At 36.8% G+C, this 21122-nt stretch overlaps 1 protein-coding gene across 1 annotated transcript in view; it reads left to right on the forward strand.

Moving 5' to 3' along the window:
• Positions 1-21122, forward strand: part of LOC133629991 (myosin-9-like) — a 385153-nt gene that overhangs the window by 209605 nt on the left and 154426 nt on the right. Inside the window, exons 11-14 of the mRNA XM_062021171.1 lie at positions 4881-4982; positions 5214-5290; positions 5563-5707; positions 15285-15522. Coding sequence (XP_061877155.1) covers positions 4881-4982; positions 5214-5290; positions 5563-5707; positions 15285-15522 — 562 coding nt within the window. The remainder of the gene's footprint in view (positions 1-4880; positions 4983-5213; positions 5291-5562; positions 5708-15284; positions 15523-21122) is intronic.

The raw sequence follows: 21122 nt of genomic DNA on the forward strand, positions 1-21122 counted from the left end.
GTGTGTAGTTTTATTAGAAGGTAGATATAGTCCTCATGGTGGATGTGTGCCATTATGGGAACAGGGCTGTCTTATTTAAATAAGTTTGTCATTTGTAAACAACATTCATCATTTTCAACTCTGAATGGAGTGCAGACGTACGCAGCATCCGGGCTGAATTAAAGGAAGCACATTTTTTTCACAGATTAAAACAGTTCCTCTGTGTCTTGATAACAAGAATAAAAAAATGTCAGCACACTTAAAGAGGCCTTTTAAAACAATAGGATGCCCAGTGAGGCACGATAGTAAGTTTATTTGAATAAAATATCCCCCAAAACAAGTTTTGTACAGGATACATCTGCATTCTTCTGCTTTTGGCTCAGACAGCCAGTTCATTACACTGATTAGGAATAAAAAGAAAATACATTTTACCTTACATGCACCTGGGGATAGGTTGATTGGCAACACTAAATTGGCCCTAGTGTGTGAATGTGAGTGTGAATGTTGTCTGTCTATCTGTGTTGGCCCTGTGATGAGGTGACGACTTGTCCAGGGTGTACCCCGCCTTTTGCCCGTGTGCAGCTGGGATAGGCTCTGGCACCCCCCGCGACCCCTTAAGGGACAAGCGGTATAAAATGGATGGCTGGATGGTTAATCTTCTTGGCGTGCAGCGGAAGGGAGGAGGAGTGTCAACAACGCTGTGGATACTTGAATAATTCAAACATTGCTTGTCCATTGCTTTCTTTGGACTCACATTAACCTAGCAAAACTAGTGAAATGATGTAAAAAGGCTAGAAAACACGTGAAAAACACACAAAGTAGCACAGTTGCTAACGAGAGCACTGCTGTGCCGACTGAGCACCGGGGAGCGATCAACCCGCCCACACTGTATGTGCTGCCGGGCACAAAATGGCTGCACTGCGAGGCACACAATGGGTGGTGAAAGTTCGCACAAAGCATATATTTATTTACCATATTTTTCAGACTATAAGGCGCACGTATAAATAAAATATATTTTTTTTCCTCAAAACTCGACCGCACGCCTTATAACCCGGTGCGCCTAATGTACATAATATGTTTGGTTAAGGTTACCCACCTCGAAACTATTTTATTTGGTACATGGTGTAATGATAAGTGTGACCAGTAGATGGCAGTCAAACATAAGGGATAAGTGTAGGCTGCAGTATGATGGCAATATGTCTCAAGTAAACAACACCAACATTTTAAATGTACCATTGAAAATATAGAACATTACACACGGCGCTCAAAGATCTATTAAAATGTTTTAATACGACTTTGGTAAGCTATGAAGCCGCACCGCTTGAAGGATTGTCAGCGCATTAAACATATGAGTATTATTATGGTGTGTGTATAAGGTAAGACATTATCTGGCATTTTGTTTCGCAATATAGGGGGCGGTATAGCTCGGTTGGTAGAGTGGCCGTGCCAGCAACTTGAGGGTTTCAGGTTTGATCCCCGCTTCCGCCATCCTAGTCACTGCCGTTGTGTCCTTGGGCAAGACACTTTACCCACCTGCTCCCAGTGCCACCCACACTGGTTTAAATGTAACTTAGATATTGGGTTTCACTAGAGAAAAGCGCTATATAAAATATAATTCACAAATTCAATATTATGCAAAATACATTTTTCTTACCTTCTGGTACCTGCTGATCTGTATTTGGGATCTGCATAAGTCCTGAGAAATTGCGCACGTCCTCGCCAACGCTGTCGTCGATAAGCTTCTTCTTTTTCTCTTTCTTCTTGTTATGTGACATTCATCCTCCGCTGTTGCCATTTATAATATAAAGTAGTGTAAAGTTCTTACTTATATCTGTCAGTAAACTCGCCATGAAAGCGCTAAAACATACCGGTAGAGTGAGGACGTTTTTTCACGGGACACATTTCCTGTGTTGTTGTTTCCGGATGAAGAGATGCTGCTTCGTTATTGATTTAACTAAAGTCTGAATGTCATTAAAACAGTTAGCTCCACCTTTTGACACTTCTTCCACTCCCAACCTTGCACGCTACACCACTACAACAAAGATGACGGAGAGAAGACGCTGCCGAAGGTGAGCCACGTAAATAAGACCGCCCACAAAACGGCGCATCCGGAAGCGACTGTCAGAAAGCGGTTTGAAGATGATCTGTAAAACATAATCGATGCAACATTTTGACCAAAGAACCACCATTACATGTTATGTAGACCACAAGGAAGTGTTTTACATTTAGAAAAAAATAATAATAATATGACTCCTTTAATGCGCCCTATAATCCGGTGCGCCCTATGGCCCGTAAAATACGGTAGTCTGTGGTTTGTCAATCGAAAACTTTTTGCAATGAGGGATTTGTAAATCGAGGTACCACTCTATTTAATCTTACATTTGAAAAAACACTTTCTAGTTGCCATTTCCAAGAAAAAAGTACCAGTGGCACTGAGCAGTGGTCGCCAATTACCGCTGGACATCCGGAAAGTAGCCCTTGTAAAGTTGTGACATGGGGAAATCAAAACAACTTGTGAAGATTTCATGAAGTTGCAGAATGGTTTGTTCCACCTGGATAACCAAGTCTAGCTTTGAGCACTTCACTCAACACAGATGTCATTATGTCATCAAAGCTCACCTTAAGCATTCACACACGGCATTTTGGAACAAGGGTGTAGTGAAAGAATAAATGTCCAAATATAAAAAGTCTATTTGTAGCAGCATAGGAGAAAGTTAAGGACAAGTTTCACTTTCGCATCTCATTTGCCATAATTGTGGTGCGCTCAAGGACCCCCAAATCAACTTTAAGAGAAACAGGTTTTAAAGGTTTTTAAGAAAAGGGGAGACCTAACCCCAAGAAAAGCATGAATAATAATATAATCATTATTATGATTCATACTGATGAAAATCTTACGTCAGGGATATTTCAACTAAATAGTTTTGGGGTCCACATTTCTAGAAAGCTCAGGGGTGTCGGACTTTTCCTTTCAATATTATTCTTATTTTATATATTCCGGAAAACCAGTGTCCTCTACAGTAGACATTTGATTTTAGTCTATTTATTTTGTCAGAGTTACAGGAGCGCTCTGCTGTTTTTGAGAGAAAAGCTAGTCAAAGGTCATCTCTATGACAGCATTTGATCTTTTTAAGAATCTGCTGCAAAAATATGAGCGTCTCACAAGTTTGTTTTAACTAAACCCGCAGGCTACCAGTAGAAAAGCCCAAATGATGAAAAAGAGAAGACCTTAAATGGAACCTTGAGGAACAGCACAACTGAGGAAGTTGAACAAATGACTACTCACTGCATCTAAAGTAAACAAGCTACAGCAACACAAAAATATGTTACTGCCAAAAAGAGAGGACTTAAAGAGGTGCCTTGAGGAACACCTCAGATATTTAAATCATAAGTTTGGACCCCAGTGTTCAATGTTTTTTGGCAAGGTTAAAATGTCAAAGCAAGTATCTGCCAATATGTTTACAATGGTCCAAGTTCCTCTATACAACAGGAGCACTTGGGTGTTTTGTAGGAATTTGCAGAAAAAAATGTTTGCCTCCCAAGTTTTGAACGCCATTTGAATCAGCCAATCTCAATTTTATAATCTGAAATCAAGGAGAATGTGAAATATTTTAATAATGAGATAGGCTTCAGCACCCCCCGCGACCCCGAAAGGGATAAGCGGTAGAAAATGGATGGATGGATATTTATGAATAATACAATTCGTATTTTGGACACTTTCTATTGAAAGTGTTAGGATTTTAGGTAATACACATACATATATATATATATATATATATATATATATATATATATATATATATATATATATATATATATATATATATATATATATATATATATATATATATATATATATATTGTTTGAGCTAGATATGTTAGACTTACACATAGACAAACTTTATTGATCCACAAGAGAAATTGTTCCACACAGTAGCTCAGTTGCAAAGGATGGAAAGGATAATGTAGGGTACAGTAGACTAAAAATTTACCATAGCAGCAATATAAAATATAACATATATGTAATATTTACATATTATATATACAGTATATAATATATACTGATATATTATATTATTATATTATATTTTTAATATAATATATACAATATATAACAATTACCATGTACAATATAACAGTATATGTAACAGCTGCAGCCTAAAATAGAGAGTAGATCCAGCAGAAAATCTACATTATAAACAAAGAGAGGTAGCTAACATAGAAGCGGTCAGGTAATAGACAGATATCTTGTTCGAGTCTTAATATGGTAAGCCCATCTTTTTTAAAGTCAAAAACCTATTTAAGGTTTTTAAATGTGTTTTTAATGCAATAAATATGTTTAGTACATGTAAATATATTAAGTGTGTGTGTAATGTGATGTTATGTTGGGGGTGGGATGGAGGGCCCTTTAGAAGTCTTGTGTGTTGGGGCCCAGAATTTGGTGTTAAGCCCGTAAACATCAACCCTACTATATTGTGTCATTTCATATTTTGGGCAGGCATACCCACATGTGTATAAAAGCAATTATAAGTCAAGTTTCCCTTCAATTCATTGCCAAACAATGCTTTATTTTGTAATTATCCTTTTTCTGGATTTGCACCAAAATGTCTCCTGACCCATCACTCTTTCTTGGTAAAGTAATACAACATGTACTGTATGTACAATCATGCTCACTACCTACAAAAATATAATTACATAAATCGAGGTAATGCAGTATTTCCTTCCTCTCTCACAACTGTGCAGTGATGCATTATCGTGTTCTTACTTGAGTGCGGTCAAAAAAAAAAAAAAAAAAAATTTCAAGGGCAACAAAACATAGCTTTCTAGTGTAGCGATAAGCACATGTTTGACAACGAGCATAGTTGTTTCCTCTCCGCTTTTATCTCCGCGCTCTCTTCATGTAGAAAGTCGTGTTGGAGTGTGACCTGCGACTTTATCAGCGGAGTCACTCCCACGCTGACGAGGACTACCGCAGCTTGCAAAGTAGCGCTCAGAAGCTGCAGAAGGTACATGACCACACATGATTATCTTCCCATTTAAATAGCACACCTTACTAAGTGTTTTTGTTTTTTTTTGGAAGAAAGATGAACATGTCTCTGTAGGCTGCAGCTTATGGTGACAGTGACACATCTAGTGATGCAATTCACCTTTCCAATGTGTGTGTGTGCGTGTGTGTGTGTGTGTGTGTGTGTGTGTGTGTGTGTGTGTGTGTGTGTGTGTGTGTGTGTGTGTTTCAGCGCTGCAGTGAGCAGGTGGAGCGCCTCGTGGAGTGTGAAAAGGTTATTCTACAGATGAAATCAGAGCTGGAGAGACAGTAATAATGGCTTCTATATGAAAACCCTTCTCTGATCCTGGTTCTGTCCTTGTCCCCCTTCTGGTGCCCTTCCCATCCCCCCCTTCCTCTCTTCTTCTGTGTCTTTATAGTCGACTCACCAAATTGCGTGCTGTCGCTGACTTTATGTAGCATGCAAAATTCCACATCCTCTCTTTAAATCTTTTAATTCGGCTCAGCTCCTATATGTGCTTTAATCACCGCGGCGTGCTGAGGCCCACAGCGTTTGTTTTTTGCTGTGCACACCCTTTCAGAAACCAGGAACAGGCGAGTTTGAAGCAAAGTCTCGTCGCATCGTGCCGCGCGCACCTTAACAGGCGCGGACAGCTGGAACAGGAAGTGGAGCTTCGGAAAGAGGAAGTCGCACGCTTACAGCTTGAGCTTGCTGACAGCCAAGAGGTATGTGCCCGGAAGAATGTGAGCTATGGGTCGTTGTTCTGTAATTGAACATGGCAGAAACCAATAGAAGGTGCTTCATCCAAGGTGTAATAAACAAATGTAATAATAATTAGGTAACACTTTAGTATGGGGAACATATTCACCATTAATTAGTTGCTTATTAACATGCAAATTAGTAACATATTGGCTCTTATAAAGTCATTATTAAGCACTTATTCATGGCTTATTCTGCATGGCTAGGGATGTCCGATAATGGCTTTTTGCCGATATCCGATATTCCGATATTGTCCAACTCTTTAATTACCGATACCGATATAAACCGATACCGATATCAGCCGATACCGATATATACAGTCGTGGATTTAACACATTATTATGGCTAATTTGGACAACCAGGTATGGTGAAAATAAGGTCCTTTTTAAAAATTAAAAATAAATAAAATAAAATACGTAAATTCAAAACATTTTCTTGAATAAAAAAGAAAGTAAAACAATATAAAAACAGTTAAATAGAATCGGGTAATTAATGAAAATGAGTAACATTAACTGTTAAAGGTTAGTACTATTAGTGGACCAGCAGCACGCACAATCATGTGTGCTTACGGACTGTATCCCTTGCAGACTGTATTGATATATATTGATATGTAATGTAGGAACCAGAATATTAATAACAGAAGGAAACAACCCTTTTGTGTGAATGAGTGTGAATGGGAGACTGAGTTTTTTTGGGTTGGTGCACTAATTGTAAGTGTATCTTGTGTTTTGTATGTTGATTTAATAAAAAAAATAAAAAAATAAAAACGATACCGATAATGTCCGATATTACGTTTTAAAGCATTTATCGGACGATAATATCGGCAGGCCGATATTATCGGACATCTCTATGCATGGCCTTATTATACTACCAGTAAGCCATTAACTTAGAGTCTTCCCTCAATAAGGTTAGGGTTAGGGTACTTAGACTATGTTCCCCTAGTGTCCAAATAACTCTAAATTAAGTCTTTGTTACTTAGAATATGTTCCCCATACTAAAGTGTTACCAATATCTTTTATGAAAAAGTATGTGATCGTTATTGCCGAATAATGCCTTTTAATGCCAAAGACAAATGCCGACAGTGTATTTCATTGTTACCCCGGTAACAATGAAACAATCGGTATATAAGCTGCACCCACAACATTTTTGAAGAAAAATATATTTTCCCTGTATTAGCTGCACCAGACTATAAGTCACAGCTTTGTCCGCCCTGAGATCGGTAGGTTTTGAGTTCAAACCCCGGCCGAGTCATACCAAAGACTATAAAAATGGGACCCATTACCTCCCTGCTTGGCACTCAGCATCAAGGGTTGGAATTAGGGGTTAAATCACCAAAATGATTCCCGAGCACGGCCACTGCTGCTGCTCACTGCTCCCCTCACCTCCCAGGTGGTAAACAAGGGGACACATTTCACCACATCTACTGTGTGTGACAATCATTGGTACTTTAACTTTAACTTTGTAAATTGTGATATTAGTTATTTACACATAAATATTTTGGAAATGTTTATGTACATACCTTAATTGTTTCCAAACGTTGTCTGTAACACGGAAGTAAAACGGCTGATCAAACAAAACAGAGGTCGTCATTGTGGACCCATGAGCTGTGGAAGCTAGCTCTCCAATCAGCTAACACACTCAGTCAACGGTGAAGTTTTTGGTGAACTTATAAAGCTAAAACAATACAAAAAGAATACCCTGGTAAGTTAATGATACTAACACAGACACGCGTAGACGTGTTAGTATACTAGCTAATGCTAACGACACTAGCTTCATTACATTACTGTGGTATGTACAAATGTGCATGAAAACACTCCTACAGACATCACACATGGGACGGTTTAGTCAGTATGAATTGTTTTAGTTATATTGTAAAACTTACAAACGTTGCTTGGAGCGATAAATGAAGAAAAGCTATGGACGCCTAGAAGACCTTCTGGTTTATAGTAGTCTAAACAGAAGGAAAATGCAGCACCTGCAGAAAAGATGGCACCATAGCACCAACAATAACACACCTTTTCAGTTTTTTTTTTAAAACAATCTATTTACAGTACATTATGGCCGTCAGCAAAGAACAATTCATAAATTAGCCGCACCGTTTTTTAAGCCGCAGGGTTCAAAGCTTAGGAAAAAAAGTAGTGATTGAAGTCCGGAATTTACGGCATTTGTGTATCCATACACAGTTTGGAGCCGCTCACCTAAGTCAATATTAATCACCTCCGTTACGGAAAATAAACTGCATTTCTTAGCATCTTAGGATAAGGCTAAACATATTACACACCGAAAACAAGGTTTTATATCATCAATGACAGCCATAGATTAGGGCTATTCAACTGGCCACCAGCCTGGGAATGACAATATACGGGCCCCCGAGTGCAGTTGGCAGACAAACATTATTGAAACAAATTCCTAAAAACACCAGTGCTCCTGTTGTATAGAGGAACTTGGACCACTGTAAACACATTGGCAGATCCTTGCATTGACATTTTAACCTTGCTAGCAAACAGAACACTGGGGTCCAAACTTGTGATTTACATACATGAGGCGTTCCTCAAGGCACCCCTTTAAGCCCTCTTCTTTTTGGCACCGACACATTTTTGTCGTACGTGATTCATGTAACTAAGGTGTTGCTGTAGATCAGGGGTGTCCATTTGCGGCCCACAGCTAATTGTTTACCGGCCCGCCACACATTCTGCAAAAATTGCAAAATTGATAATATTGCAAACATTTTAAAAAACATTTTAAAAAAGTGGAATGAGGTGAAATCTAACAAGAAAAAGTTGCAATGTTGACACAAAGCTGCCATGCAGGCTGTTTTTTTTTCTTTTGTCTTTGTTTCTTTTTCTTTTTTTTGCCATTGCTAAAAAAAAAATCTATGTTATAATGAATTAATACTTAAAAAATATCACTTTAAAATGTTTTATGCGGATAAAAATATTGCATATATTGTGTGGTTGCCATAAAAAAACATCAATGTTTTATTTGACAAAAGAGCGTAATACAAACAAAATAATAGTTCAAACGTAAAATCGACAGATATATCTGAAGTTGATCTCGTAATTTAAGTGTTAAAAGTAAAAAGAACTAATAAAAATTTATCACTTTATGAGTGGGGGACCTTTTGGATCCCAAATATATTTAGTAGGATTTTATTTAACATTTCACTGTGATTACTCAAAAATATTAAATAATTAAAATTAATGGTGTCCTGCATTATTGGTCTTTTATGACTCTAATGACTAAATACTGTATATTTCAGTTTTACTATAAAAAACAAAGTTGTCTTTGACAGAAAAGGCATGAAACCTTTTTTTTTTTTTACTTTATATCAACCTGAAGTTGATATAGAGATTTACTGTAAGCGTTAAATACAAAATTATAATAATTTGACTTATTTTTTACATTTTAATGACTGAGACCCTTTATGGTCCCCAGGAGGCCTACACGTTAAAAAAAAAATCCATATATTTTGTTAAGGTTTGAAAATGAAAAATATCAAAATGGCCCCCGCATGCTTAAATTTTTCCGTGTACGGCCCTCAGTGGAAAAAGTGTGGACACCCCTGCTGTAGATGCAGTCAGTAGTCATTTGTTTAACTTCTTTAGTTATGCTAGTGGTGTTCCTCAAGGTTCCATTCTAGGTCCTCTCATTCATCACTTGGCCTATTCAACTGGTGGTTTGGTTCAATAAACTTGCGAGAGACTCACATTATTACAGCAGATTCTTGAAAACACCAGAGTGCTGTCATAGAGATGGTCTTGGACTAGCTTTTTTTTTTTTTGCAGAAGGTCCTTTAAAACAGCAGCATGATCCTGTAACAAAATAAAATTAACAACGCTGGTTCTCCCGTAATACATAAAATAAGACTAATAGTAAAAAATCCGGCCCCCAGGTCCTGAGCTTCCTGGAAATGTGGCCCCCAAAACAATTCAGTTGAATATCCCTGCTCTAGATTGTGTCCAACCAACTACTGTGAGACCTCTGAGACTTAAAAGTGCGGAAGAAATGTCTAATATGGGACATTTAAGGGCACCAGCAAATGTGTGGAGATGGCTAAAAGGGAGTCCAACGTAATAGATATGTTCCCACACACACACACACACACACACACACACACACACACACACACACACACACACACACACACACACACTGATCATGTGATGGTCCCATGCTTGCCTGGCAGAAAGGGATTGTCCCACCATTAATTAAAGCACCAAACGGTGCCAAGGCTGACGGAATTGATTCCAATTACGAGCTCAATGGGACACTTAATATTCAAATTAGTCAAAGTGGCGCCTGTAGCCTGGCAAAGTGCCAACATATCTGGCAGTCACATGCCAGTGTGTGTGTGTTGGAGGGTATCCTTGTAAAGCAGTGGCATATTAGTTAACATGTTTATTGGTGCCGCGCACACATTTATCCTCACAAACATGGCACAGCATGAGATCATAGTTCCTTTCTGCTTGTCAGTGCATGAGCATTTATTCAGCTTGTGGAGTTCCACATAATGAGTTTCAGCCTTGTAAAGACACATGTATTAGGGCCATGCATTATGGATACACTCCTGATCATTCTTTATCATTTTTCACATGTACATAATTACATGCAAGTGTAGCAGTGCTTTGCACGGAAGCGCCATCATGCACACTCCCGAGAAACAATATAATTTATTCTTGAACAAAAACAAAAAAATGTAATTCAATTTCCTAAGTATTTGCATATGACGGTATATTAGCCGAATGAATCATAAGGAGACTGCTCAAATGAACAATTAACACACTTGAAGACTCTTAAGAGGAGTGATTCATAAGGAGATATTCTCAAGGGGTCTGGATTACTTGTATGTGGGGAATCATCCATAATATTGTCATGGACATTTAAATGTTAAATGTGGAGCGTAATCACTCTGCAGGAAGACAACAGAAAGTAAGGCAGGATTCTCATGCATTATGTAGCATGTTTCTGTCATAGAAAGTCACAAATTCTGAAAAATATTTTGTTTTGGTACCGTATTTTTCGGAGTATAAGTCGCTCCGGAGTATAAGTCGCACCGGCCGAAAATGCATAATAAAGAAGTAAAAAAACATATATAAGTCGCACTGGAGTATAAGTCGCATTTTTTGGGGAAATTTATTTGATAAAACCCAACACAAAGAATAGACATTTGCAAGGCAATTTAAAATAAATAAAGAATAGTGAACAACAGGCTGAATAAGTGTATGTTATATGACTCATAAATAACCAACTGAGAACGTGCCTGGTATGTTAACGTAACATATTATGGTAAGAGTCCTTCAAATAACTATAATATATAGAACATGCTATACGTTTACCAAACAATCTGTCACTCCTAATCGCTAAATCCGATGGAATCTTATACATCTAGTCTCTTACGTGAATGAGCTAAATAATATTATTTTATATTTTACGGTAATGTGTTAATATTTCACACAAAAGTCACTCCTGAGTATAAGTCGCACCCCCGGCCAAACTATGAAAAAAACTGCGACTTATAGTCCGAAAAATACGGTATATAATAGAGGTTTGTTGCAAAAATATTAGACTCATGAAAATATATAAATATAATATGATATTTTTTTTGCAAATTATAGACCTTGTATGTGAACCATGCTTTTCAAGTTTATTGCAATCAATAGATACATTAAAAAATAAACCCATGGACAATGTCGAGCACCCACGTGGGATTGACGGCAACTTTCAATCGGAAGTTTAGCGGGAAATTAAAAATTGCACTTTATAAGTTAACCCGGCCGTATTGGCATGTGTTGCAATGTTAAGATTTCATCATTGATATATAAACTATCAGACTGTGTGGTCGGTAGTAGTGGGTTTCAGTAGGCCTTTAAGGACAAACTTGCAATAAGAAACATGTTTAATGTACCGTAATTTTTTTTTGTTAAAATAAAGCCAATAATGACATTTTTTGTGGTCCCCTTTACTTAGAAAAGTACCAAAATAATTTTGTTACCGGTACCAAATTATTGGTATCGGGACAACACTAATACACACACACCGAGCACCCACTGTCAAAAAAGTAGATCGACGCCTATGTATAGCACTATTTTGGTTATGTTTGGCGTTTTTGTAAAAAACACACACAAAAAAAAGCTGAATTAAGAAACTATAATTGTTTTCGACCAAAATTTTACTTTTTAAGCACTACCTCAGACATGTTTGGCGTTTTTGTTCTAAAAAATGTTTTTAATTTTTTTTGTATAAAATACTAAATCAACAAGATGCAGTAGTTTTGCAGCAAAATGTAGCATTTATAGCACTGTATGTCGGCCATATTTGTCAAGTTTGTTGCCAAACATTCCTGTATAAACAAAATATAGTAGTTTGCTGGCAAAATATAGACTTTAGCACAGTACTCGGCCATGTTTTCCAAAAATAGCGAAATAAACAAAATATAGTAGTTTTGTAGCAAAATGTAGACTTTTTAGTGCTATATGTTGGTCATGTTTGTTGTGTTTCTTTGCAAAAAATAGCTAACTTAACAAAATATAGTAGTTTTGTGGCAAAATTTAGCATTTTTTAGCATTGTATGTCAGCCTTGTTTGTTGTGTTTATTGCAAAAATAGCAAAATAAATAAAATACTATTTAGTAGTTTTGTGGCCAAATGTAACATTTCTAGCACTTGTATATCGGCCATGTTTGTCGAGGTGTTTGCAAAAACATAGCTGAATCAACAAAATATAGTTGTTGTGTGGCAACATTTAGTTATTAGCATTGCACGTTAGCCGTGTTTTCAAATTAGCTGAAAAAAATACCTAAATAAACAAATATATAGTAGTTTTTTGACAAAATATAGCATTCTAGCATTGTACCTCAGTCATGTTTAGTGAATTTGTTTGAAAAATGTAGTAATACATATAGTAGTTTTGTAGTAAAATGTAGAGCTTTTACAACTGTTTGTCGGCCATTTTTGTTGCAAAAAATAGCACATTTTGAAAAGGCGGTAGTTATTTGGCAAATGTAACATTTTTAGCACGTTTGTGAAGTTTTTTGCCAAAAATGTCTATATAAACAAAATATAGTAGTTTGCTGGCAAAATATAGACTCTAGCACAGTATACTCGGCCATGTTTGCAAAAAAATAGCTAAATAAACAAAATATAGTAGTTTTGTGGCAAAATGAAGACTTTTTAGCGCTATATGTTGGTCATGTTTGTTGTGTTATTTGCAAAAAATAGCTAACATAACAAAATATAGGAGGTTTGTGGCAAAATGTAGACTTTTTAATGCTATATGTTGGTCATGTTTGCTATGTTATTTGAAAAAAATAGCTAACTTAACAAAATATAGTAATTTTGTGGCAAAATGTAGCATTTTTTAGCATTGTATGTCAGCCACGTTTGTTGTGTTCATTGCAAAAAATAGCTAAATAAACAAAGTACTCGATAGTAGTTTTGTGGCCAAACGTAACATTCCTAGCACTTGTAAATCGGGCATGTTTGTCAAGTTGTTTGCAAAAAAATAGCTGAATCAACAAAATATAGTTGTTGTGTGGCAACACGTAGTTATTTTTCAAATTTACTGAAAAAAATAGCTAAATAAACAAATATATAGTAATTTTTTTGACCAAATGTAGCATTCTAACAGTGTACCTCAGTCATGTTTGGCAAATTTGTTTAAAAAATACAGTAATACATACAGTAGCAAAATGTAGAGCTTTTAGAGCTGTTGTTCGGCCATTTTTGTTGCAAAAAATAGCACATTTTGAAAATGTGATAGTTATTTGCCAAAATTTAACATTTATAGCACTGTGCGTAGGCCATGTTTGTCGAGTGTGTTGCGAAAAATAGCTAAATAAAAAATATATACTAGTTTTGTAGAAAAAATATTTTTGCGCTACATATTAACCATGATTATTGTATTGTTTTTTTTTTTTTAAATAGCTGAATAAACAAGACATAGTAGTTTTGTTTTTATAAAATATAGACTTTTTAGCACTATATGTTGTCTGTTTGTTGTGTTATTCGTAAAAATAAAACAAAAAGCTACATAAACAAAACAGTATTTTTTTCTCAAAATATAGATCATTTAGCACTGTATGTCGGCAATGTTTGTCATGCTTTTTACAAACAAAATAGCTAAATAGCTGGGGGATGGCATGGCGCGGTTAGGATAGTGGCCGTGCCAGCAACCTGTTCCTGGTTCCATCCCCAGCTTCTACCAACCTAGTCACGTCTGTTGTGTTCTTGAGCAAGACACTTCACCCTTGCTCCTGATGGGTCGTGGTTAGTGCCTTGCATGGCCATCAGTGTGTGAATGTGTGTGTGTGTGAATGGGTGTGTGAAGGTGTGGAAATAGTGTCAAAGCGCTTTGAGTACCTTGAAAGTAGAAAAGTGCTATACAAGTATAATCCATCAAATGAACAAAATAGGTAAAAAACAAAATATACATGTTGCAAAAACAACTAAATAAACAAAAGATAGTAGTTTTGTAGCAAAATGAAGGCTATTTAGCACACACGTCTGTTTCAAAAAATGTGCAAAATAAAAAACAGTTTTGTAGTAAAATGTTGACTTTTTAGCACTATACGTTCTGTTTGTTGCATAAATATACTTATACTTATAGCACTTTTGTGGCAAAATTCACACTTTTTAGCACTGTATGTCAGCCATGTTTGTCATGTTATTTGCAAAAAAAAAAGCTAAACAAACAAAATATAATAGTTTTGTAGAATCATTGACACTTTTTAACACTATTGTCTGTCTGTTGCAAAAACATAGCAAAACAAAAATAGTTTTGTGGCAAAGTGTAGACCAGTGGTCCCCAAACTATGGCCCGCGGGCCGGATCAGGCCCCCCAGCATCCAAAATCCGGCCCACGGGAAGTGCCAAGTTAAAAAAAAAAGTTGTTTTTTTTTTGTTTGTTTTTTTAAATTGTTTTTATTTATTTTTAAAAAAAATTGTATCTTTCCTTTCTAATCCATTTTATACCGCTTGTTACTCTCTGTGTCTCCTAGCCGCTGAGGCAAATCGTATTGTCTAAAAATGAATTTTCCCATCGATAACGTGACAATGTTAAATGTTGATGAACATCAATGTTAATTGATGTTAAATGACAAAACGGATTAACTCGCTGGAATATAAAGACAATGTATATATGTGTGTATATATATATATATATATATATATATATATATATATATATATATATATATATATATATATATATATATATATACAGCCCGGCCCCCGGCCACATTTTTTTAACCCAATGCGGCCCCCGAGTCAAAAAGTTTGGGGACCCCTGGTGTAGACCTTTTAAAACCTGATGTTGGCCAGGTTTGTCGCATATATTGATTGATTGAGAAATGTATTGACATCTTAAAGAATTTAATCCATGTAATATAGGATTTTCGTGGTGAACTGTAGCTAACTGTATCTCAGCAATGTTTGTCAAGTTTGATAGATCCTAAAAAAATGGAAACAGAAGTTTACAACATCCAGTGACTTTCCCATTCATTGATGAGTATTAACACCAATGTTAAATGTCATTCTTGTGCGTCAGGTGCACATCACTCTCCTCCGGCAGTCAGCGGAGGAGCTCCAGGAAGCCAGGCAGGAAAGGGCGGACAGGAGCAGGGAGGCGGAAGCTCACAGGGAGGAAGTACAGCGAATGGAGGAGGAATCCCAAGAACGGGAGGAAAAGCTGAAGAGCACTCAGAGAGAGAAGCAGAGTCTGAGCAGTCGTGTCAAGAAGCTGAGTCAAGATCTTGAGGAGCTGCATTGCAAACATCAGAGCACAGGTAGCCATCTTGCAGTGCATCACAACTTGTTTTCAGTAGTTACACTGTAGGAGTGGGAAATAGAACAGTTCATTAAAATGTACACATTAGAACAGGGGTGTCAAACTCATTTGAAATCGGGGGCCACATGGAGAAAAATGTACTCCAAAGTGGGCCGGACTGGTAAAATCACGGCATGATAACTTAAAAATAAAGACAACTTCAGATTGTTTGCTTTGTTTAAAAATAGAACAAGCACATTCTGAAAAATTATAAATCATAATGTTGTTGTTTTTTTTACACTTTACATGTTGAGGTTAATAGTGTTCTATCTTTATTTGTCGTTATCAGAATCAGAATGCCTTTATTGTCATTGCATGGAAACAACGGAATTGAACAGTAATCAAGCTCAGTGCTTTTAAAACAACCTAAATAAAATACTCTGAGACAACAAACAATAATAAAAACAATTAAAAACATAATACACATTTTTAAAACATATTGCACAGGCAGATCTCTATCAGAGTTAAGCAAGTTAATAAATTGGTGAGTGTTCAGGTAAGTGCAGAGTTTAGGGTAATAACAGCTCTAGGATAGAAACTGTTTTTCGGTCTATTTGTCCTATTTGTTATTTATAATTTCTGAATAAATGATGTGATAATGTTCATCAGTCAACCCATTGGTGTTCATTTTCAATCTATCAAAATAAAAAAAATAATATCAAAATCAAATTACAGGATTTATTTATGTAGTTTGCTCATTTTCCTCGACTCGTGCACTAACATCATGTGTTGTTTTTTTTGTTTTTTTTTACATATGCAGCATCATTTACAAAGATACAAAAAATTGCTATTGCGACATCTAGTGGACACATTTAGACAGCGGTTTCTTTCATTCAAAAATTTCGGCTCATTTTTATACTTGGCAAACTCGGACAAAACCGTACGTTTGACACCCCTGCATTAGAAGGTGTCCAATGTGCAACACTATACATTTTGGTGCAGAACAGGACAAAGGCGCATACTCTGGAATTATATCATTATAGAATACTTTGTTGATGTTAGAAGGTAAAAAGTGGCCCTGCTTGCTTCCATCTCGTGTAGCTCAAATTAGCCAGCAGCGCTACAATCGTGTGATTTGGTTGCTAGCTGTCTGCACGCCATGCCACACGCACGCACGCACACATGCACACACACGCACACACACACACGCACACACACACACACACACACACGCAGGCTGCGGTGAAGGTTTTATTTAATGGCTTCTTTAGCGCATTGTAATGATGTGTGTGTGTGTGCGTGCATAGCGACAGGCCTTTGTAGTATAGTGTGTCATTGCCGGGATGTCCATGTCTGGGTTTTCTCCGGGCACAGAAATGTCTCATTAAGAATTAACGTACACGTCCACGGTCACGCTAGGCAAACACCTCTCCCTCTCTTTTGCTCACACACACACACACACACGCACACACACACACACACACACACACACGCACACACACACACACACACACACGCATATTCTTGTATGTGTTACCTTCTTGAGACCTCTGAAAAATGCCTACCTCTTTAGGACCACCGTTTCTTGATATATAAAGATTTGTATTTACAACATTTATAATATATACATACTCTGCAAATATAAAAAAGATTGTTGTAAAAAACGAGTTGGAATTTCACAAGAAAAAGGTCACAATTTCACAATAAAAACATAGAATTTTGGCAGTATTATAATAAAAGTCATAATTTTACTCAACACAAGTCAAAATTGTACAAGAAAAACGGAACATTTGTGCAATTGGAATTTTACTCAATAACAGTCGCAATTTTACAAGAAAAGCTTAAAATGTTGGCAATTTTATGAAAAGAGTCATATTTTTATTCGACAAAAATCACATGTTTATAAAAACACTTTGACATTTTGGAAAGATTTTACAAGAACAACCAAAACATTGGCAATGTTGTGATAAAAGTCAGAATTTTATATCACAAATGTCACCATTTTGCTTTAAAAAGTAATCATTTCACATAAAAATGTAATAATTTAACGAGAAAATATTTCAGTATTACAGAAACAGAAAGAATATGAGTACTTGTTCCCAATTTTAAAGTTGACACATTGTGAAAAAAAAAGACTGCTTTACAATTTTTTTAAATTGTTTTTTTATTGGTTTTTAATCTTCATTATTTACTTCAAGTTATTACAATATGTAATATATATTACATATTTATTTATTTATCTTTAATTAATTTTGGCCAAAGGGGACGCATTTCAATTTCTTACACACACTTGTTATTTTATATGTTGGCCAGAGAGGGAGCACTTCCAATTTTTACACACACTTGTTATTTCATATGTTGACCAGAGAGGGAGCACTTTTGAAACCGACACGCAGTCAATTTGAAAAATCCCTCCTTTTTTGGGACCACCCTAATTTTGATATACCGTATTTTCCGCACCATAAGCCGCCTCGTGTTGTAAGCCGCACCTTCAACGAATGGCATATTTCAAAACTTTGTTTACCTATTAGCCGCCCCGTGTTATTAGCCGCACCTACGCTACGCTAAAGGGAACGTCAAAAAAACAGTTAGATAGGTCAGTCAAACTTTAATAATATATTACAAACCAGCGTTCTAACAACTCTGTTCACTCCCAAAATGTAATGTGCAAATGTGCAATCACAAAAATAGTAACACTCAAAATAGTGCAGAGCAATAGCAACATCAATAACTCAACGTTGCTCATACACAACACACAAAATAAACATTTAAAGCTCACTTTCAGAAGTTATTACTCATCCACAAATCCCTCAAATTATTTTTCTTCGGTGTGCTTCACTTGTTTTTTCACACCATCTGTGATGGATCAACAGGGACGGAGCTGCGTGAAAAAAGTCACCCGGTCTCTTCGCTCATTTTTTCTTCATCCATCCATCCCTTCGAGTTAGCTTTTATGATGACGCCGGCTGGAAAGTTCTCATTTGGCAAGGTCTTCCTTTTGAATATCACCGTGGGTGGAAGTTTCTGGCCGTTAGCATGGCAAGCTAAAACCACAGTGAAGGACGACTTCTCATTCTCTGTGGTGCGAATATTCACCGTACGTGCTCCCGTTGTATCCACAGTGCGGTTCACATGAATATCAAAAGTCAGTGGAACCTTGTACGCATGTCTCTTAGTAGGAGACATTTTGTGGTCTTTACAGAAACACACAAATGAAATGAAACGTAATATCCGCGCGCGTCTTCTTCTACGGGAGCGGGTGCTCACCTTGGCGGTTGCTTACAGTAGAAGAAGAAGCGCTTCCTCTTCTGTGGGGGCGGTTGTTTACCGTAGAAGAAGAAGCGCTTCCTCTTCTACGGGGAAAAAAGATGTCGGCTGTTTACCGTAGTTGCGAGACCTAAACTTTATGAAAATAAATATTAATATTAATCCATATATAAGGCGCACCGGGTTATTAGCCGCACTGTCAGCTTTTGAGAAAAATTGTGTTTTTTAGGTGCGGCTTACGGTGCGGAAAATACGGTATTTCACCAGCACGAGTGCAAATGAGACATTCTCTATTAGATGCAATGTTTTCCCTATTGGGACCATGATTTATGTCCTAACTTGTTCACCGGTCCTCATATGGAAGGTTACTTTTCCTTGTTGATGTCTCAAGAAGGGTGTAAATACAAGAACACACACACACACACACACACACACACACACACACACACACACACACATACATGTCTTGCCTACTTTGTGTGGACCCACGTTTGGTTAGTAGGTTGTGAGGGCCCCCCTTTCCACTATAGCTAGAATGATGAAAAAATACATATCTAGCTCTAGATGGGAGTAAAGAGTTGCAACTAGGGATGTCCGATAATGGCTTTTTGCCCATATCCGATATTCCGATATTGTCCAACTCTTTAATTACCGATATCAACCGATATATACAGTCGTGGAATTAACACATTAGTATGCCTAATTTGGACAACCAGGTATGGTGAAGATAAGGTACTTTTTAAAAAAATTAATAAAATAAGATAAATACATTAAAAACATTTTCTTGAATAATAAAGAAAGTAAAAAAACATAAAAACAGTTACATATGAACTAGTAATGAATGAAAATGAGTAAAATTAACTGTTAAAGGTTAGTACTATTAGTGGACCAGCATCACGCACAATCATGTGTGCTTACGAACTGTATCCCTTGCAGACTTTATTGATATATATTGATATATAATGTAGGAACCAGAATATTAATAACAGAAAGAAACAACTCTTTTGTGTGAATGAGGGGGGAAGGAGTTTTTTTTGGGTTGGTGCACGAGTAAGTGTATCTTGTGTTTTTTTATGTTAATTTAATAAAAAAACAAAACAAAAAAAACAACAAAAAAAAAAACGATACCGATAATAAAAAAAACGATACCAATAATTTCCGATATTACATTTTAAAACATTTATCGGACATCCCTAGTTGCAACCTCACTTCAGAATGCAAAACACACAAAGTAAAAAAAATATTTTACTTCTGTAGTTGTGAGGACCAGGCAAATGTCCTCACAAGTCAAAAGATCCTCACAGAAAGGGTGGTTTATCAAGTGTATGTCCACACAAAGACGGTGAGACAAGTGCACACACACACACACACACACACACATTTCTACCAACTCTTACCGCTTTAATTAGCACATGCACACTCGCTGTGGGAGGTACAAACACACACATCCACACAATCACCCATTGTCCACCGAGAGATGACTCGTCTCTGTCTGTGGCGGCCGACTTGCTGGCTGAACGCCGCTCATTAACAAGACGGAGACAGAAAGACAACGCCGTGTGTCTTGGCCTTTATCTGTGATCAAAAACGCGACACAAAACCACACATTATGACGCTTTTATCCTCCGCAAAACACAATCCGGCAATACAGGGCTGCATTGTAACGACTTTGGAGGGATAAAGATGCATGAAGCTGTGGGCAGTATTTACCTCGTCTGAATAGACGAGGTCTAAGAGTCAGACAAAGAGATTACCGTTTTTTTATTAACACAAGGACCTTGTCCAGCTTCATTCTGTCATGAAAATGTTGCCTTGAGTGAGGCCATGATTGATTTTTTTTTGTTTGATTAGAGCAGATGGTTAGAAGTCAACTTGTTAGGTGGCTGCGCCGTCAAAACAGGCACTACTGCACAGTTAGTTGAGCCAAGCAGCTTGAAGACAATCTGTAAAACATAATCTATGCAAAATGTTGACCAAAACACCACCATTACATGTCATGTAGACCATAAAGAAGTGTTTTAAATGTAGAAAAAAATCCTATTATGAACACTTTAAAGAAAATGCAAAGCTCGTTAAAAAAAAAAGCTATTGTTAGTGTAGGAGCCTAAATGCTATTTAAGTTCATTTACATTTTATGGAAAGTGCTTTATGTTTATTCAGCCAAAAGGGGACTATTTACTTTATTTGAATAATACGGAAAATGTACATATTGCATGCTTAGAGCAGTGTTTTTCAACCACTGTGCCACGGCACACTAAGTGTGCCATGAGATACAATCTGGTGTGCCGTGGAAGATTATGTAATTTCACCTAATTGGGTTAAAAATATTTTTTGCAAACCAGTAATTATAAT

The sequence above is a fragment of the Entelurus aequoreus genome, linkage group LG15 (genome assembly GCF_033978785.1).
Source record: "Entelurus aequoreus isolate RoL-2023_Sb linkage group LG15, RoL_Eaeq_v1.1, whole genome shotgun sequence".
Taxonomy (NCBI): Eukaryota; Metazoa; Chordata; class Actinopteri; order Syngnathiformes; family Syngnathidae; genus Entelurus; species Entelurus aequoreus.